We start from the raw sequence: 21,605 nt of genomic DNA, 5'->3' as shown, positions 1-21,605 counted from the left end.
CTACTGCTACCACCACCACTGCTGCTGCTGCTAACGCCACACATTGAACAGGTCTTTGCACTGAATGGCTGATGGATATAATATGATACAGGTTATGCTCATGATAATGATTATAATACATAAATTCAATACCTAAACGATGTTATGGATCACAAATATGTGCCTAAATACGTATTAGTAGGTCGGAATTATGACTTTTGGAAACAAAACTGACTCAAGATGTTTATACCATTGTATATAATCCAGTGCAATTGTTTACATCTAGAACAGGTGTGATCTTTGCAGTCAGTAATTAGAAACCTACTTACAGGTAACATTCTAATGACCTCATGGAAGTCAGGTAAACTGCATGTGGCTGATCACCGATGGTCTTAATTAAGACAGGTGCACTACCAGACCAATACTGTCAGACCGATGGTGAGGTTTCCTCCACAGTGACGTCCAAAGGCTTCACATGTATGGAAACCATAAGGCTCTTTGGCTGTAATTTCAAGAGCCAGTGTCCTCACACATCCCCACCCCACCAGCACACTGAATACTGTCATTGTATCTGTTAAATAGAATAACAGACTAATCCAAATCTGTCAAATCATGCACACAAGAAAAATCCCAATATTTATTTAAGAAATTAGCACATTTGACTGATATATTAAAAAGAAAACACATGTAATTAAAGCAAAATGTTAAAAACACCTGAATATATAAAACACAAATATCCATCAGATACCTGAAACAATATCAAGATATAAAACAGCAAATTGCATTGTAAAAGTCTGCGTCCAGAGTTTAAGTTGGACTTTCTTCATAAAATGATTCATAAAAACAGAAGACAACATTTTGTGAATCAGCCAGCAGAAATAGATAGCGTTCATTTTAAGCACAGTGCATCTTAGTTAATGTGAGCTAAAGACACAAGAGAGGGAAGCCTTTAGCAATGCCAATGTACAGAGCTGTGGCCGAGGCACATGCAATGTCCTTTCAACAGCCGTTTATCTCCTATCAAAGAACTTGCACTTGTAGACATTGTGAGCATGGTAGAGCTTTTTTAACCTCTTTTATTCTTCTTGTTGTTTAAAGTACTGTGATGCACCATCATTTAAGAGATGAGGATCTTGAACGAATACAGGGTTCAGACCATCATTTTATTACGTTAATTAAAAATTGTTGTGTGACCAATAGAAGAGATACAGAAAATTTTTTTTTTATATAATCTCATCCATGAGGCAAACATTTTGTTAAAAAACAAACCAGCAAAAAAAGGCTAAAGAGAGAAAATAAACAAAAAAGGTCTACTGGACTGGGAGCAGCCTCGAGAGGCTGAAGTGTTCATTAGTCCACTGGTAGGCGGGTGAAAAATGTACATAGAGGTCTGTCCCAGCAAGAGCATTAACGTGCAAAATGTATCTGGTGATCTAAAAAAGCATCAAAGTAATCTCTCAGGTAATATTTATCCTCTAAATGGCTTTTTTAACCCGTGATTTTGTGATTTGATCTGCACATTAAGTTTGGTATCTTTCCTCACACACATGACTTTATTATTTTACTTGTATTCTTCAGGCGGTCCTGAGCAAGTGAGGGAAGCTGCAGCTGTTATTTCTTGGGGCTGCTGTAGTGTCCCAGAGGTGAGCCCTGCACGTAGGTGAGGATGGCGCTCTGCAGGTAGCTAGCTCGCTGGGCTTCGTCCTCCCTCATCCTCTGGATCTCCGTCTCTTTTAGCCGCAGCTTCTCCAGCATGGATGACATCTCGCTTTCTTTGTCGAGCAGTGCCTCTCTGTGGTTACTGCTGAGCGCTGCAGAAGAGCGGGCCATAGAGGCAGAACGGTACGTAAGACAGGACCACAGAAAGTCGTTAAGCAAAAAGACTTTCAAATCGACGTCAGACCTGGTTACAAAACAAAATATTACATTCTGTAACTTCTTGTATTGGGCACATCACGATACTGGTATTAATACAGGACTTTGTTTTGCAAAAGGACAACATAAAAAGACTTGTGTGAAGTGATGAGAAAGCAGTGGGAGCACCTTTAATCTCTCTCTCCAGAGCACTGATCTTCTCCTTGAGTCCCCCCTGTGCTGTTCTCTCGGCCTGTAAATGTCCAATCTGCTCCTGCAGCTCCACCCTTACCCGGCTTACCTCAGACATCTTCTCCTGGTCCTTCCCTGACAGCTCCTGCAACAACACCCCAATTATTTTCAGTATGCAAATAAAAGTCCCATTCCTTTTGACATAAACAACGTGAGGCAACTGACAGTTCCCTCTCGTTAGATGGACACGGAACTTTTTCGGATGACTCGATACAAAAGATGAACAGCTGTGTTATTGAATATCTGAATCTTTGATAAAAGTACAAGCCTGGACATCAGAACTAAAGAGGGGAAGTCCATTGCAACTCCCAAAGTAAGAAGGAAACCTCAAACATCCGATCACTCAGCTTAAAGGGACAGTTCACCCCAAAATCCAAACTACATTAATTCCCTCTTACCTCTTTACATATATTTATCAATCTAGATTGTTGAGATTTTGTCCGTAGCGATGTCTGCCTTCTCTTCAAAATTATGGAACTAGATGACACTCGGCTTGTGCGCCAAAAATAAAATTGAAAATTTGAAAGACTCATCATCAGTGTCTGTTTCGAGATTGCATGACCCTGTTCCTCACACATACTAGTTGTGAGCAGTTTCATAGTCATTTTCTTTCTACCAAACTACACCCGCCAACTGCATCACCGCGTGGAGAAGAACGCTAACCAATACCACCAGCTCAGCTAGCCCCACTTAGGACAGCTTACATTAACGGTTAGAGCCTATCGGAGCGTGTCGTCCATAAGTAGGCACGAGCTTCCTACTGTGCGGTGACATGGTTGGTGGGTGTAGTTTGGTAGAAAGAAAATAGTTATGAAACTGCTACGACCTGTAGTCTGGATTATATTAAGGAACCTTGTTATGTTTTATGGAGTTGGTTGAGTGGATTTCTCTTGGTGACATCTAGTCCTTTCATATTGAAGAAAAGGCAGATGTCTCTACGTCTGATAGCTGCAAAACAAGGAAACAAATCAGATTAATTAGCATGGCAGGTAAGAGATACATATGTAATCAAGATTTTGGGGTGAGCTGACCTTTTTTTTTAGTTCCATTCTCTGGGCCAATAACAATAAGCAGAGACTTAAGGGGACTCAAACTGCATCAATGTTTGAAGAAATGTACACCGAGTGTTTTGTTGTTCTGTGTGTGCGACAGCTCCGACCACCAAAGTGCCTAGTGCCCACAAACCTCACATACACACACTACACACACCCTGGTTCGGCTGGCTGAGAGACACATTTAATCCCATGTTCCCACAGGCCCACATTTATGTCAACATAAATCTGCAGAGAATCACATATCTGACGATGTGACTGAATGTACACATCAGACAGTGATTTGCACACCATTTATAATATAACATCTCATTTCATACAAGTCTTTGTGTGAACACATGAGTCCCGTGTGGAATAAAATGAGGCCTCCACACAGGAAAGCTAAAAGAGGCTGTCTGATGGGTCCTGACCTGCTGGAGCTCCTCCGTCCTTCGCCGCAGTCCGTTCATCTCCATGCTCTGCTGGCTGTTCTTGGCCTGCAGCTCAGAGATGCTCTGCTTCTGCTGGGAGCACTGGAGCTGCACCTCCTGCTGGAGGGACCGCACGGAGCGAAGCTTCTCCTCTACGGACGACACATGCTCCTGCTGCTCAGAGGAAATAAAAGACTGAAGTAAGGATGAGGGGGAAACCTAAGAGCAGCTGACTTTATGTCACCTGGAGGATCCAATTTCCAGGGAATTCCAGAGAAAGAGAAAACATGTTGTAAGACAATGTTTGAAATACAAACAAATTCACTTTCAGAAGACATAATTACATATAATGATCTTTTATAATAAACAGGATGTCTTAGTAGGATTCTTATCTCGTCATAACACGGACCGGGTCTCAAACCTCAATACTGTTTTGGTCCCATCCCAAGGTTTAATTTGGACAACATTCATGTATATATCAAATAATAAAAACATAATAAACATTTATTTTAACAATAATCTATTCAAATTATTTTAAAGAAACTTGTTTGTATTGCTTGAAGTGAGGGGTTAAAAAATGTTTTCTCTAAACCTCAAGGATTGTCTTACTTAAAAAACATTAACAGTTAGTAAAGGTGATCACAGAAGGCATTTTGCCTCCATTGTTTCCAATCTCCGTCTGGACGGCTCAGCATTTTTGCATCCGGCCACTGCAGCCTCCCAAGACACTACGCCAAGGAAGAACCTGGAAGCAGCATCAGTTGCCTGAATTCCCTGAATTGTAAAGTTCTTCACCAGATGAAGATACGAGTGAGACAGCTTGAAAGTTATTTATATTAAAGTCACCGGCTGATGCTTTAAGCTCAACCCTTAATGTCTCCTCACTCTTTTTTAATCAGCAAAGATTGATGGAAAACATACAGGCCACAGGTTTCTCATTGTAACGAGACTGTCGCTGATTGTAATCACCACTGCGAGATTTGATCACCTGAGAGTAATTACCAATAAGTCACGAATAAACGAGAATAAAATGAATCCAATTGATGTGCTACATTCACACAAGGATTCTTGAAGAGAGATGAGACATGTGGCTGTGTGTCCTTGGACCTCATGAAGGACCAACAGAATGGCGAGTTGGTTTAGCCTTAGTTACTCGCTGATGTTCAGGGGTAAAGATTCAATCATAGATTAGGAAATGGATTCGACCTGTGGCACTATTGGTGCTTCATAAAAGCCTTCATAACTGCCTTGTAACGATGGAAAGTGCTGATTTGTGAAACCCACTTCCTCCAGACGCACTTGGGCTCGCACCCTTCCCAGCTCCTCCTCTGCCTGGGCCCTCTCCGTCACACATGCCGCTTTAGCTTTACTCAGCTCCTGCAACAGACGAACAGGGAACAGATGGCATGGCGTTAAGAGCACAGGTAGACTGGAGCAGAGCTTCTCCCACTGTGCTGGACCATGGTACGGGGGGCCATGGTGTTGGATCACAGCCCAGTTGAATCACACACCCCCCCACCCCCCCTCCAACTGTACCTCTCCACCTGCAGCGTAGTTTGTTTTTACAACTACACCCATTGGCACTGAGGTGTTTCCAGGTTCTACATTCAACCACAGCTTGGCCTGAGAAGTGGGAAATTTCCAGCTTGGAAAGGTGCCAACATGTGGATTTGAATAACTGCGCTGCCTGGAAAGATACAGTTAGGGAACTGAATAACGTCCCCCTTAAATGAGCACAGCCTCCCCTTATCTGCTTCTAGCAAATTATTAAATGTACTGGTATCGCTGTGGTGATGCCACAGTAGATCAGGTCAGTTTCATAACAACAATACTGATGATTATCTTCCATTGTATTCTTTCATTCTCTGGGCACATCGGTTTTCATAGTGAGCATGGTCTGCAGATTGTGATCTATCAACAATCTTCAATGGCATAAGAAACAGGTGGCATCTCTACGGTCACCAACAGTCTCGACATGCAGTCCCTTTTTTGAGGAAACAAACGTGTGCAACAGCAGCTGTGTGCTTTCATGTGTGCAGTCTCAGGATCTCAGCACCAAGGTATCAGAGGGCCTGATGGAGGTTGGCATCATGCTGTTCTCCATCAGGGACAGCTTCACAGGAAAAGCCTGATGAAGTGGCAACCTCGGTTGGTTCTAGTGCTTGTTTCACCTCCGCTGCAACACCATGACCGCTTAATGTAAGAAGAAACGACTCTAAATCTGTGTTTTGGGTCATAAATAACTGCAACCCTACTTGCAGTTATTTGGTATTTTTGTCTTTTAAACATGAAGACTCTGGACTCTGACCTCTTCCAGTTGTATCCGCTGGCCCTCCAGTTTGAAGATGCGTTCCTGCAGTGCCCTCTCGCTCCCTTCTAGATGTCGATTCACCTGCTCCACCTGGGAAGAAACCTGAACTTTTAGCATCTTATCTTCCTCTGTCTTGTCAACATTTCTTAGAAAATGTAGTTTTAGTACTTCCTACAAAATATGAACAAACAATGAACATGAATACACACACACACACACCACACACACACACACACACACACACACACACACACACACACACACACACACACACACACACACACACACACACACACACACACACACACACACACACACACACACACACACACACACACACACACACACACACACACACACACACACACACAAAAGGTCTTAAGAGCACCTCCTTCTGGCGGAGACTGTCCATGTCTTGCAGAGCTTGCTTGGACCTTCGCTTCTCTATCTCCAGGCGGTCTGTTAGAGGGTGACATGCAGGACGTCTGCTGGGTTTCATGGAGAAAAAAGACATGCTCTTTGTGTGTTCTGTGTGTGTGTGTGTGTGTGTGTGTGTGTGTGTGTGTGTGTGTGTGTGTGTGTGTGTGTGTGTGTGTGCGTGTGTGTGTGTGTGTGTGTGCGTGCGTGTGTTACCTTCTGCCTGCGCTAGTTGCAGCTTGAGCTCTGCCGTGCTGTTGGTCAGCTCCTGCTTCAGCTCAAAGATCTGCTGCTGCTGAGACTTACACCTGCGCTCCATCTCCTCCATCTGAGACACACACAGCAGTGAGGCTCAAATCCAACAGTGCTCACCATGCAACGTGTGTGTGTGTGTGTGTGTGGGTGTGTGAGTGTGTGCGTGTGTGTGTGTGTGTGTTTGTCAGCATTGGTATCAACAATTATTAGTGCAAGACTTACTTTATTCATGAGTTGGCCGTTGGTTTCTGTCAGGTTTTGGATCTCTCTGAGGAGTTTTCCTTCTCTGAGTGCACCATCCTACAGGATGGACACGCATGACACGTGATTGACACATCCTGGATGTCAAGTCCATATGAGAATTGAATAACTAACAAATTCATGAATTCATGACTTTAACACCTGACGGGGGCAGTATGGAGAAATAGAATGCACATGTTACCTCCATACAGTAGCTGGCTAACTAGCTAGTTGTCTGAAGTCCTGTCAGTTACCAAAGGTGTACAGCAAGAGACTAGTCTCTTCTGTCTAAGTCTCTTCTGTCCATATGTGGACTGCTACAGCTGTCCTTTAATACACTGCAACATACACTTATCAATCTTAGATCTGAAACATATATTTGTATATTTAATTTTATTTCTGTTTTTACGTTTGTTTTAGTTTTTTAACATTAGCCTCTCGGGACTAAAGATGGAAAATACCCCCTCGGCTAACTCCGGCACATTTAACAGAAATGTGTTAATGTGCACTGTCCCCTTACTGAATAAACCATTTGAAAACAGAATCCATGCTAAGCTACAGATCTATCCATTTTCTCCACTCAACAGATTACAAATGTCTTGGCATCTGGCTTGATGATAAATCAAGACCATGATAGAAGCTCAAGTTGTACAGTCGAAGAGAATGAGGAGGATTTCCTCTGGATTCTCGGTTGTTAGTAAATTGCCATCTATAATTTTGCTTATTTTTTAGTCATCATCAATTAAATATTTTTCATGGATATCAAAAGTTACCAACACAAATACCTAGCAGTCCTAGAATATCAGTAGTACATCTTTATGTGTTTCCCAAAGACACCAGACATGTAAGTCATATCACGTGCATTACATTACACATTACATGAGCGATATTTCCTGTGCTGTAACATTTAAATATATTGGGGAAATCATGATATGTCCAGTAAATAACAATTTGGAGTTATGATGTAAAGGGAATATTGGCCATTTTAAAATACCCATCATCATAAGATCAACAGGGTGTCTCTCCATGGAGATTGAGCATTTCTCCTCTTCAGGACCATGTGACCGTACCTCTTGCTCTTTCCTCCTCTCCCTGCTCTGTCGTTCCCTCTGTTCTTCTTTCTCAGCCTTAACTCGTATCAGCAGCTCTCCTATGTTGTGGTTCTTCTGCTCGGAGAGCGCGAGCGCAGCCTCTGTCATCTGTAGTCTTGCACAACATCACATCATGTGAGCAGCACGTTGACAATTAGGAGAGGAGAAGGACGTCTGCATGCAGGCCGCTACAGGAGGCCAAACATATGCTGCACTATTGTATCCTCACTGGACTAGAACTTCGCCAACAGGTGGCTCATTATTCATTCACAACCTGCATCAGGAACGTGACATTGTGTCCTTTTTTCGGTGCTTGAACATGACATTGAAATGGCATCAGATTTCTATTAGACTTTGATAACAGACCCTTACAGAATCATGTCTGTTTCTGGAGAAACCTCTCAGTCTGGTGATTTTATCAACAAGGTAAACAAGAGCATCGAGGGATGTGCTTCTATTCCTCTTGTCAACCGGTAGATGGGTTTTAAATCAGTATTTAAAAGAATTTACATTTAATGTGAAGTCATTTATATGAAATGTATTGTATCTGGTCTGCTCAGGTCAACAGCATTTTGGATTGCCTCTGATCCTTCCAAATCAAATTGAGTCTGATTGTCTCCAAAAATTACAAGTATCATTAAGAACGACAGTGCTCATTAAGTCATCCTCGATAATATATTTGCAGGGTATTTATACTGTACTGACCTTTTCTACAGCAGAATGAGCTCATTACATCATAATGTGTCAAGGTGAATGAAGATAAGCTTCATCTGTCTAGCCAAGAACCTCCAGTCACTAATAATGGCTGCCTGATTAAATACTTGGTTTCAGGAGGGCTGAGTCACTGAGAAGTATGTACTGTAGTTCTAACTCAATGCCTTCATATAACCATAAACTTAACTGACAAATATGTAACTAAATGAAGCAACTTCTATTACATACAACAGACTTCATACTGGGAATATTGAATAAAGGAAAAATAAAACGCTTACTTGGCGGTGAGCGAGTTGACAGCTGACTTCCTCTCATTCAGAGCTTCCTGGAGTTGGCCTATCTGACTGCAGGTGGACCTAATCAGACAGAGAAGGGGCACCAAGGTTATGGCGACAAAATGGGAATATTTGAGGGATTTATTTGAGGGATTTTTAACAAAGGCCAATGGCTGATCACAGTCACACCTTCCCTTACCCGTTGGAGCGTCCCATCTCCTCCCTCTGCCTGTCTATGGTTTCCATCAGGCTGAGGAACTAAAAGAGAGGAGGAACAACCACAGCCTCTATCACATACTTTATCCTTAATCGGTCACACTGAAAGCAGCTGCGAAAAAGGTGATAAAGGCAAGGTCATGTAGGGTTTATCATCCGGGGACCATGAACGTGTGAAGCATATTTGATAACTGAAAACATCCGAGACCCTCAAAGTAGTTTGGATTCATCTTTTTGGGACCATGAACATCTGTACCAGACTTATGGGAATCGCTGCTCTTTATTGTCGAGATATTTAAAATCTGAAATGTCATTCACATAGTGGTGCAAGAGGAGTTAGCAGGAGAACGTCAAAGTCAGATGAATTCATCTTGTGAGGATCATGACCCTCTGGACATACTTTAGTCATCCATCTAATTGCTGTTTAGGATATTTTTTTCTGGACAAAAATGGTGGACGGACCATTAGGCCTAATAACTTCTGTATTTATCGGATTCTCACGGGGATAAGGGATCTTTCAGGGATTCATTTAAAGTCTCCAAACAGCCTTCCGGTGTTCTCGTTCTGCCTCAGTAGGCGGGTTACCTGCCGACCCTTCTCCTCCTTCAGTGTCTGAATCTCCTTGCTGAGAATCTGGGTCCGGCTGCGGCTGTCCCTCAGGGTGGACTGTCTGTCTGAGTTGTGCCCTGTGGTCTGCTCTGAAAGGGTGGGAAAAAAAGAGCAGAGGACGGTATGCATGATGACAGATTATCACTGGTAACAACTGTACCACATTCAAGTCAGTCCAGATCTGAAGAGTGTAAAGACTTTCAAATTGAAGCCATAGTTTTACATTAACAATCAGAGATGGTACATATTAAGGTATTATTTATAATGCAGAGTAGAAAAAAAAATAGTAACCCAGTAGACTTATACACACACTTAGTCTCACTCTCTCACACACACACACACACACACACACACACACACACACACACACACACACACACACACACACACACACACACACACACACACACACACACACACACACACCAAGAGCTTTGAGAGTGTCACTGGGTATGTTGTTCCCTGCCATCTCCAGCTGCAATATGCTTTTGTTCTGCTGCAGAGCCTCCAGCAAAGTCCTGCCGCCCCACAGACCGATGTTGTTCCACCTCAGATCTGTAAACAGTCAGCGAGGAAGGCAACAGTCAGTCAGCAATACAGCGAGCATCGTTCCCTACCACCCCAAGTTATGGATTAGATTGATTGTTCTACATGTTTTTTGGATCAGGAGAGACTACAAGCACGGTTTCTCAGCCAAGCCCTCTCTCAATCCTCGTGGGAGTAACAAGGAAAACAAGGAAATGTACTTGTTTTTGTTGCGGTGTAACGTATAGTAGTTTATCTGCGATCCCTACGGATCACTAGTGTGTTTTTTTCATGAAATGCAAATAACTACAGATGACTGGAACAAAGAAAAAGGAGGACATTTAGATTACACTGACAGGGGGGTTGTACGATCATCATTAGTGGTGAAAAAAATACTCTGGCCCCAATTGGCAAGCGGTAAAAACATCAAAAAAAGCTGAGCTTTTTGCTACTTTTTTGAATACAAGAACTTCTTCAAGATCTTATCTACAGCCAAGTAATTACCTGTTTGATTGCATGCAGAAACAATCTTTGAATATGCTCGGTACTCTCATATGTATAAGCTAGCTATATTTACAGCAAAGATAAATGATCTGCCATCAGAGGGCCTGCACAACCACTGAGACCTCAACTGAAAAGATGTTCTGACAAAAAAAGAAGAAAACAAAGTTGAAGCAGGAACTTCGTGTCACTTACTGTTCAATAGATCAGTACAAGCGTAAACAGTTAGTTCCACAGTGAAGAGGTCATGTTTCTCACCGAGTGCTTGGACAGCCGTGTTGCGTTTAAGTGCCAGAGCGAGCTCGGCTGCTCCGTGATGGTTGATTTGATTGTTGCGCAGGTCCAGCTGTGTCAGCACGCCGTTGGAGGCCAAACCCTCACAGAATAGCGAGAAGGCTTCGTCCCACACCCCCAAAGCGTTCCACTCCAACACCAGCCTGCAAACAGCATGTGCACGGTGAAAGCAGTGTGTGCTATATGTGTTCGAAAAGCCTTTTTTCAGGAAGAGATTTGGTTATGTAGTCACAATGGCATCATGGCAGCTCAAAATTAGTGATTTAGATTGGTGATATGACATGAAGAAGCAGAACTGACATTCTTGAGCATAATAAGTAATAGCTGGATTGTATAGTTTATGAAAAAGACATGGCCAACTGCGGATAACCCCACCTAAAGTTCCTTAAGATCATGTCTTCAAATGTGATTAGCTGATAATAATAATAATAATTATTATTATTATTATTATTATTATTATTATTATTATTATTATTATTATTGTTATTATCATCATTATTTTTAAAACATCTTATCAAATATCTTGCAAAAATATATAAGTGAATTAGTATATATTTATCATTTCAATAGTAATTTTTACTTATTTGTTGAGTTCTGAACGTTCTTTCTTGACCTTGGACATGGTTTAACAAAGCCCTCCTTACTCAGGGTCACTTTATTAGCTTTCTCGTAAGCTTTCTCCTCCGGGTGTGGAGATTGTCCATACATACTATGTCAAGTGATGGAAACTGAGCAAACTACATCTGCTGACGAAGAATGCAAGGCGTGAATGAAAAGCACTAGGAACAGTTTGTAAGTGGATATTGAATTAAGATTATTTGATCCAAAATCCTATTATTTGATATCAAATGTCATTGCACACTGAAATAATCTCATACAGCAGCATTGAGCAGGTATTATTTACACATTGTGACACTCTATAATGCAAATCTGGTGCCTCAAATGAGGAGCGTTGTTCTCACCTACGCAGAGTCTTGTTACGCGCCAACAGCTTTCCCAACACCTCAGCCCCTGTTGATCGCAGGTTATTCCCCTGAAAACAATCATTTTGCATCAACCGCCTATTCTCATCAATTTAAATCCATTCGGGACTAAGACAATGGACAGTTGAGTTTGGCAGGTGTTACCTTCAGGTCCAAGACTTTCACGGTTGTGTTGCCAAACAGTCCACTCAGCAGTACTTTGGCACCTGAGAGTCACACACAGGCATCCAAGCCAACAGCGCTTTACATAATGTTATCAGAGTTCCATTCTCCCAAAACTATCGCCAACATGTCAACGAGCCCCAGTGTGGCACTGGCATGTTCTCCATTACCGTGAACACACTGGACTTGATATTGACTCAATCCAACACACACCTACAGTAGAGCACCAAGTATGGATAAATCCGCCCTCAGAAAATAGTTCCCAACTAAAAGGATTCTTGCCTCCTGTTTGAGTAGTGTTTGTTTAAAAACTAGTGTCCAGCTGTTTTAAAAATATAACTGAGGCTTTTTTTTGAAGAGAACCTATACTTAGAATTTACGTTTGAAGATTATCCATATGGAAAATCTATAGATGCATTAAGCATATATTTCCATGCTAATTGAGACCTACTGATCAACTTACAATACAATACACTACACTATATAACTATGCTATATGTATGCCGTTTGTGGCTCTCAAGGCTTACTACACACCTTCCTCGCTGAGCATGCAGTCACTGAGCAACACCTCTGTGAAGACGGTATCCTTTTGGAGGGTCCTGGCCAGCACAGAGCAGGTATCAGCAGACAGGCTCTGTCCGCTCAGGTCCAGCCTGGACCCCAGAGCATCCCTGCTCTCCTGGAGCTGAGCCAAAACACTCTCCTGAGGCTCCACGCCGCCCTCCTTACACAGACGCAGGTACGTCCGCCTGAAGTCCTCCATCCTGAGTCACCAGTCTCGCCTTGTCCTCCGAGACACACGGTGCCGTGTTTCTTTCCTCTGTGACTGGAGAAGAAAAGAGTCAATATGCAGAAGAAAATGGTTGGAGGATTTATTGATGGACCAAAAATGTGCTATTCTGATTATATATATATATATATATATTTCAGTTATCACCGAAAGCCAAACATTCCCTTATAGTTTTAGTATTCTGAAGATCTGAGGCATTTTTTATTATTCATGTGGTCATGAACTATATATCTTTGGGCTTCGGACTGTTGGTTGTACATAACAAGACATTTGATGACATCACCCAAGCCAAAGGTTTGAACATTTTGAAAAATCAACAGATTATTAATTAATAATACATTTATTGTTAGTTTGTAACCCTATTATTAACACAACATTCCACATAATTTTGGTTATAGAACTGAAAATACATTTTTCAGGAGACTGATGATACCATTTATATGGTTCCGTCAGTCGTGTATCAAGTACTTTAAAACTGCACTTCAAAGGACTTGTGTTTCAACCCTTATGGAGATCTAAAGCAGCTCATTTCCAGCAGTAAATAAGTGTAAGTGGATGCTAGAGAAGTGAAAAGGGACCGGGGTCAAAAGGCAGTAATGAGCTACCTTTGGGAGGCCAAAATGCATGAAAGACCTGTGTGTGGACAATACAGTGCTTTCTAATTACTCATACAAGACTTGTTTGGCACTGACTGTATGCCGAGTCCCGGTGATAAGTGTAGGTTTTTACTTAGAGATGTCCAACCCCCATTCACTAGCATCAGTTGGCTCCCAGCACCAATTAAAATATCTGGAAAATCCCATAAATCTAAACTTGCTGCTGCAATTGAATGGAGCTGATCTTGCAAGTTCTCCACTGTGACAACCTGCGGCAGTGTCAAATACATGAGGAGTTTGAATAAAACACAAACGTCGTAACATACAAATGAACCCAATACTACTATAAACTCTTCTTAAATTCGGCAACATCGAAACTAAAAACAAGAGTATATAACGAGAAATTCTAACTTTAGCTTAGCTTAGTTATGTTAGCTACTTAGCGCGGAAGAAAGCCGTATGACAAAAAGCAATGAAATACAATGAAATAAAGGCTGCATAGTAGAATCATATGTAAGCCGAATAAAAAGACGGTTTCTATTAGATTATAAATGTTTACGTTCATCATTTGTATGGTGTTTATCTTGACAATAAGCTAACTACATTTTAATTTATCAAATTTTGAATGAGTGTCGCCTAACGTTATCGTTAAAGTATCTCCAAACGAGTTAAAGTCTCATGCAAAGCTATTAAATGGCTAACCGACATGTAAGTTACCGGACTTTTCCTTAAATAAGAGCAATGAGATCTTTAGACAAAATAAACCTCTAACCTCAGCCACTACAGTATATCCCTGGCAGTTCTTATTGTTGTAGACAGCCCAGCTGACAGGCAAAGAAAGCCCAGCGACAAAGTAACTAGGAAGCGTATGTCAGCGCAAAGCATCATGGTCAGCGTAGTTCCAAAAACGTGAGCCATTTCCAGGCATCTACCCTCCAACTGAAATAGCATTTAATCAACCTCAACCAGTTAAAAATCTATGGTCTGTATACGATTATTAATCATCATGTCATATAACATTAGCAATGTGTTATTTTGGTTTGGAGCTCAAATAATAATTAGTTATTAACACATTGAACCAGCAGACGGCGAAACGGTTTGCCCAGCTGCATTGGTGACAGAACAATTAGCAGAAGAAGAAGCAGTAACATTACATTTAGCCGAAGAAGAATTAAACCAGCATGGCCGGGAACACACGCAACACTGTGGCTCCGATGGCTTGTTCTCTATTTAAACTACAGTCGACAAATGGACTGTTTGCGATATATAAAAAAAAAGGGCCGACGTCCGCAGACGTGTTAAATACACTCAAAGAAGTGTTACTCAAGGGTAATTCGACAGGGTCGGGATCAGGAAATTGGTATAAGGTCCTCTGTTGAAGCTAACAGTGAGCTAACAGTGTGTCACTGACTGTTTTTTTTTTATAGAAGCCGGTGTGAAGAACCCAAACCCTCGAAAGAGAAAGAAGCAGAGCCTGAAGATGGGGCACGGAGGGACGCTGGACAGCTCTGCCAGTGGGGTGCTGGGTAAGTGCGTGTGCGCCGTCCTCTCCTTCATGAAGGTCTAAATACTGTTTGAAATAATTTTCCATCTGCCAGCAATATAACTGGAGGAGAAACACACAGTCCAGTGAATCTAGACACTTCAAGAAATATTGACTATAGAACGTCAGAGTCATCCCCCAAATGGATTGATCTTTAGATCTACAACCATTAGTCAATCACTCGGTTAGTCCATTGGCAAAAAATATATTTGACAATGAGTTTGATATTCTAATAATTTTCAAGTGAAAATTGGAAAGAAATTAACTGATTCCAACTTGATCTTGTTTTCTTTAGTCTTCTGATAGGTAACAAGATATTTTGGGGTTTTGGATTGTTGGTCAGATACAATAAAACATTTAAAGGCCGTGGACTGTGCAGTGTGTGCCAGGCCGGCGACCCGGCATCAGATTCTGGTTACTGAGACTCACCAACACATGTGCAGCAATGTCAGCTTCTGGCTATTACAGAAACAATGTAACAAATATTGCACATGTTTTCATTTCCAGTTGGACGTTTGGCTGCATGTTTTCAGGTTGTAATTTTTACTGTGGAGCCCTCTCTGGGAACTTGTAATGGACGATTTTTCCTACATGCAGACATACTTGCTAAATCAAAGATACATTTGTAGATAAATCAACATTGAAAATAAGAGGTGATTAGTTGCAGCCCATCCCCAGTAATCACAGTGTGTTAAGTCTGTGTTGGGTGTAATACACGTTGCCACCTCGAGGGGGTGCTAGCAGAGCTTTGCTAAGGCTCTTTCATCTCTTTCAGTTGTTGGTGTTGGGAATGGTACAAAGATGCTCAGTACAATGCTGGCTGGTTCTAAGGTGAGTTTAGTTGCACTTATGTAAATAGTAAAATAACAAATCTGTCAAAGTGTTCTTCTGCAACTGAATTTGTGTGTGATTCTGTGTATTATAATACCAAACAAAAGGATATTTGTGGATTGGGAGGTTAGGAACAACTATATCAAAGAAGAATCTGGTGAGCGCCTACAACGTAATGTCTGCTATGTTACATTATGACATTGAATTCCATTTTTTAAATTGTAAACAAGAGAAACTCCACAAAAATAAATTTAATAGAGTTCATGTGTACAGAAGAAACATCATTTTCAAAGTTCTATAGGATTTCCGTGAGGCTCCAATGACACTTCCTCCCGTTACAGTTTTGGTATTTGGTGTTTCAAAGTGAGCAGATCTCCACAGTTCTGCATTAGTGATCATAAATACACAGAGACAACGAAGTGATTGGTGTCGTTTGTTTTCCAGAAATACGTCGCTGTGGGGCAACTGGGGAAAGCAACAGATACCCTGGATGCCAGCGGCAGTGTGGTTCTGGAGAAAGACTTTGGTAAACATGGACCCGTTCAGCGCTCTGCTCCGTCTGCCGCTCCGTCTGCGTCCATCTTACAGGATGATGTCGATGTGATTTAATCATGAATTTATTGCCCTCAGGACACATAACCAGGTTGGACATCGAGGAGAAACTGAAAGCTTTCACTGGTAACATCATGCAAGTTCCTCCACTGTAAGTGAAGCCTCCGCTTTGAGAACATGTTGTCGTCACAGTACTGTGTGTGCACACGCACGCGCGCTCTCTTGGGTGCAGTGATTCACAGTAAAAACTATTGTATTGACTGTTATATTCCGCCATTGATTGCTGACTCCTCTGAACAACTGCTGATGTATTTCAACAGTAGGTATGTGGCGTCTCGCCTCCACCACCAATCTTCACAGCAAGAGCTACGGAACAGATAAAATGACAGAAATGGGCTATTCCGAGCACAAACATCCATTGAGTGGCATTCAGCAATACTTTATGAGTATTAAACAAAACTCTGTCTCGCATATATCCCACGTAAAGACTTGACTCTAGCTTTGGCATTACGTTACAGCGAAACCATTCAGCCACTTCCTCTTAGACAACATGAGCATCCTGACGCAACAATAATGCATCCGACTATTCTTTTACAGATTCAGATCAAATGTCACTATAACTGGTCATAAAGCACACTAAAACACTCAATACCATGTTTCCTTCCAGCTCGATCTTTTTTTTTTTTTGGGGAGGGATGGGGTGGAATTGAACCCCCACTAGATGGTGCTCTGAGGCCCCAGTGGATGAGACTGTTTCACACTGAGGGGGTTTTGCGTCACAGCGTCCCTCTGTAGTGTCGTGGTTTCATGTTTTGAGTCTCTGTCATTTCAGCTACTCCGCGCTGAAAAAAGACGGCCAGCGTATGTCTGTCATGCTGATGAAAGGTCAAAAGGTTGAGGCCAAACCCGCCAGACCAGTCACCGTGTACAACCTGACCCTGCAAGAGTTCACGCCTCCTCTCTTCACCCTGCGTGAGCACGCGCTGCATAGCGCAACATTTCTCTCTTCCACTTCTGATGCTGCCATCTTTTCATGTTTCAATTCCACAGGATAAATTTTTTATTCATTTCTATGACAGATATCGAGTGTGGCGGTGGGTTTTACGTCCGGAGCTTGGTGGATGACCTGGGAAAAGGTGAGAATTGCGCGTTTAGTCCCTCGCGTTGATGGAGCGGTCAATGGCGGGAACTGGCCGATCCGAAATTGCCCCCTCTGCCTTGAGGCTGAACCGCCCTCGTGAGTGTAATGGTTTTCCTGTGTGCCGCAGCTCTGTCCTCCTGTGCCCACGTGAAGGAACTGATCCGGACCAAGCAGGGCCAGTTCACCCTGGAAGAGCACGCCTTGCACGAGGAGAAGTGGGCGCTGGAACACATCCTGCGCTCCCTGCAGCCCTGTCCAGAGCAGAAGCCGGAGCAGAAGCCGGAGCAGAAGCCGGAGCAGGAGCCGGAGCAGGAGCCGGAGCAGGAGCCGGAGCAGGAGCCGGAGCAGGAGCCGGAGCAGGAGCCGGAGCAGGAGCCGGAGCAGGAGCCGGAGCAGGAGCCGGAGCAGGAGCCGGAGCCGGAGCAGGAGCCGGAGCAGGAGCCGGAGCCGGAGCAGGAGCCGGAGCCGGAGCCGGAGCCGGAGCCGGAGCCGGAGCAGAAGCCGGAGCAGGAGCAGGAGCAGGGGGTGTGCCGCATGGACCCACCAAAGGCCGACACGTGAGGGGCCTCTAAATGTGGACCACGGGGTGAAAAGCGTTTCGTGGTTCGCCACGACTCTCCTCGTTAGCCTTCTCCATCGCCCGTCTGAAGAGGACGTCTGGAGCTCGATGGAGCAGCGTGGTTACCCAACACCGTGCTGGCAGATGACTTCCAGATCATTCTATAAGTGGCCACAGCCCCACCTGTTCACAGCCCTCCTCTTAATGTAGAGCTGATTACTTTTCATAATTTAAAAAAGCATCCCCATCATATTTATGATTAAAAAAAACACACACGCACCGTTATGCAGTTGGAGAAGAGGCTGGACAATGCCCATCTCAGAAGAGTTTCTGCTTGCTGCCACGACCGTGGTGAATGTTTGAGAGAGACAAAAAGTCGATGTATCCGGAGACATCCCAGAATATCTATATAGACCACTAGCAGGTCCACCTCCTGCAGCCCTGCTGGAGAATACGTTCCCAAAGCAGGTGGAACGTATTCCTCCGTTCTCCTGGTTCTCATGCTGTTCTACCAGTACTCAGTGGAGAGCTGTTTTTTGTTTGTTTTTGTCGTTTTAATAAAGATTGGCTTACTCCACATGTGAAAGTGTTTGTTGCATCGTGGTGTGTTCAACAGCATGTCTGTTTTGAATTTGTCCTGCAGGTGCAGATTAAATAAACATTCAAGTGAAACAACTCCTCTTTGTCAAATACTTTCATTTCTAACATCACTTACAACAAGACAAGTTCGTCACGAAGAAACAATGTTCTGTGTTTTCCTGCCAGGTGCTGCGCCAGTGGGTTGGTCCGTGCCTTGAGAGATTTTCTAACTGTTAATGTCTCGTTTCATATTTCTCTAGAAATTCCGTTTTTTTTGTCTTCCTGTCTTAGTAGTTCAACCTATTTTTAGGCCCTTTCCTTGAAAATGTACCCAAACTAAAAGGAATGTATCTGCAACCAGCAGGGCTATTTGAATCATGGGTTGTCCGTGTGCCAGAGGTGGTTTTGCCTGCTGTGATATTGCACACTGTTCTGAAGTGAAGACTCATTGTTTCATCAAATCATATTTTTTGCATGACAAAATATCTGAAAATATGAATAGTTATATATGTGATGCTTGTGAATAAAATGTGGATTAATCTAACGTTACTAGTTCAACACATTGTTCTATGTTATCAAGTCAACATAATGATAGAGAGAATAATAATATTCGATTTATTGTTATATTATATCTCCAAACAGTAAAAGGTGTGTCCCTGACTCCTGGGCTAATGTTTGGCTGTGTGCGTGAGTGTGTGTGTGTGTGTGTGTGTGTGTGTGTGTGTTGGGGGTATCTCTGATGGGACCCGCATGGCGCCAGCGGCCCCCCCGCAGCAGCAGCAGCTGAGGAGGGCTCGTGTTGTCCCGGACAGGAGCTCGACGCCGCGCTAAGCCGCTCCGGATCAATGCGCTGCAATGATTGTCTCAGTCCAAATATTAGCCGGCGGCTGCCTCCTTTCATGTCTTCAAGGCTGCCCGCATCCCTGTTTGCTCCCCGGACTCCACTTTTATCTAAATTACAGCCGTTAGAAAGTTGGCATTTAGCAGCGCGCGCTTTGGAGACCCAACCCACCGAATTGGACGCAGCTCGGATTGATCGATCAGGAGCCGCGCGGCTTCCTCCCGACGATACGTGACCGTATCGCTAATGGAATCTCCAGGTAATAAAATAATGATAATAAAACTAAAGTAAACACGAGCAGAGCACGTACAGAGCAGGAGGGGTTCTGTCCGTGGTGTAACCGCGAAACGGAGGAGTTCGCCCGGTTATCGTTTAACACACTGCAGTGAACGTGCGCACGTGCGTGTATGCGAGGGGTGATGGTGGCCCTCAGGAGCCGTTAAAGCGATTTGCGTGCGCCTCGTTGCAGTGAGTGTATCACCTGATAACCGCGTTGGATATCACAGGAACTATCCGGACATTCAAATAGTGAATCAGTCGCCTCTGCGCGCGCGAGGCTGGAGCCCATAACGGAGAGCGGGGAGAGATAACGCCGAGCTGGTGGTTCGGAAATGGAACATCACATCACATCACACACACACACACACACACACACACACACACACACACACACACAGACACACACACACACACACACACACACACACACACACACACACACACACACACACGCAGTCAGCAGCATGTCCTCCTGCTGTGAGGAGCGCTTCAGGGCCGAGTCAGTTCATAAAAAACGGACAGCGATGATATAAAGGCATGCCGGAAAGTATTGGGGGGTTATTGGGCATAAATATGACATATTCTATAATCTCGTTCTATTATAATGTTACCGTTTTTTCGATTGCTAAACGACAGTGGGCACAACTGGAGTCACATAACTCTAACTACAGTCTGCACTACCAACAGTCACCTGAGCTAAACAGTTCACATCACCTGCAACACAACTCTTAACACATGGCTCAAAACACGCTCAGTGCAGCCAAACACTGTGCACAACCCTCACTGAGAGGACACACACTGTCACTCAGAACACACTGAGAGTAAAAACACGAGCATCAAACACCAACACAGAAAATACAAACTGTTCATCTTTACAGTTTGAACTATTTCAGTGACTTCATACAAAATAACATTTTCTTCAAAGAAAAGAGTGACATTCTTTCACATGATTTATTACATTTTTAGAATGTAACATTTCTTTAAGGTAAATGAAAATTAGCAGTTTGCTTCAAAAGTCTGTAGTAATTTACGGCATTACAGTAATGAGAAAAAAAGGTAGAAACTAAAAGTACATACTGTAATTCAAACAAATAATGGAGTCGCTAATCCTGTCTCTTTTTAGCATGAGGCCACATGTTTTCATCAACATCCCATCTAATGTTCTCTCTTGCCATGCACCTGGAGAACAACCTTCCGGAGTGAATTATCAATGCACCTTTCTCCCTCCACGAACCGACTTCCTGGTTCCATTTCCAAAATGAGTCTTTCTGAGCTCTACCTATATATACTGTAATATATATATATATATATATATATATATATATATATATATATATATATATATATATATATATATATATATATATATATATGTGTGTGTGTGTGTGTGTGTGTGTGTGTGTGTGTGTGTGTGTGTGTGTGTGTGTGTGTGTGTGTGTGTGTGCTGACTAACAAGTCTAAAACAAGACACCTGCTTAGCCTTCCAGCTGAAGTTGCAATCAGCAGTGTTTGAAAGGCACGAGGCTGAAATCTATTCTGTTTTGAATTTGTGGTTCACAGTTTTGACAGCAGTGTGATATCATTTGAACAAAGTGCTGTAAATCCACAGTGTTGTGCCCGTTGTGGTTAAAGTCATGCGATAAGTAGAGTTCTGAAACTGAATGAAAAACGAACTAGAGTTTGGTCCCATGAACTGCTGCTGTGCAGACTGGAGTTAGAGTTTTGCACATGTGACTCCAGTTGTGCCCGCTGTC

At 42.9% G+C, this 21,605-nt stretch overlaps 2 protein-coding genes across 3 annotated transcripts; one reads left to right on the top strand and one right to left on the bottom strand.

Annotated features, from left to right (window-relative positions):
* Positions 1-615: 615 nt before the first annotated feature.
* Positions 616-14,384, bottom strand: lrrc45 (leucine rich repeat containing 45). Of its 2 annotated transcripts, none has more exons than XM_068583899.1 (18): positions 14,299-14,384; positions 12,675-12,966; positions 12,123-12,184; positions 11,958-12,028; positions 10,960-11,138; positions 10,102-10,230; positions 9,652-9,764; positions 9,050-9,108; positions 8,854-8,931; positions 7,841-7,976; positions 6,753-6,830; positions 6,492-6,603; positions 6,247-6,317; positions 5,856-5,948; positions 4,832-4,924; positions 3,548-3,721; positions 2,023-2,170; positions 616-1,790 (listed from the first exon to the last, which is right to left on the bottom strand). In XM_068583899.1, exons 2-18 carry the CDS (start codon positions 12,901-12,903, stop codon positions 1,591-1,593), a joined length of 2,025 nt encoding a protein of 674 aa, XP_068440000.1. In that variant the 5' UTR covers positions 12,904-12,966; positions 14,299-14,384; the 3' UTR covers positions 616-1,590. The 2 variants fall into 2 exon arrangements, with proteins under 2 accessions (XP_068440000.1, XP_068440001.1); XM_068583900.1 differs by having other exon boundaries at positions 4,847-4,924.
* A 316-nt stretch (positions 14,385-14,700) lies between these two features.
* trub1 (TruB pseudouridine (psi) synthase family member 1) lies at positions 14,701-18,813 on the top strand. The gene is made up of 8 exons (XM_068583305.1): positions 14,701-14,855; positions 14,954-15,052; positions 15,845-15,900; positions 16,345-16,426; positions 16,531-16,603; positions 17,285-17,424; positions 17,532-17,588; positions 17,721-18,813. The coding sequence occupies exons 1-8, from the start codon at positions 14,708-14,710 to the stop codon at positions 18,152-18,154; spliced, it is 1,089 nt and encodes a 362-aa protein (XP_068439406.1). The 5' UTR covers positions 14,701-14,707; the 3' UTR covers positions 18,155-18,813.
* Positions 18,814-21,605: the final 2,792 nt, after the last annotated feature.

The sequence above is a fragment of the Clinocottus analis genome, unplaced genomic scaffold (assembly GCF_023055335.1).
Source record: "Clinocottus analis isolate CAN_PGR_092001 unplaced genomic scaffold, fCliAna1.0.p SCAF_19, whole genome shotgun sequence".
In the NCBI taxonomy this organism is placed as follows: Eukaryota; Metazoa; Chordata; class Actinopteri; order Perciformes; family Cottidae; genus Clinocottus; species Clinocottus analis.
The sequence above is the reverse complement of the archived record's forward strand: the minus strand, read 5'-3'. Positions and strand labels throughout refer to the sequence as shown.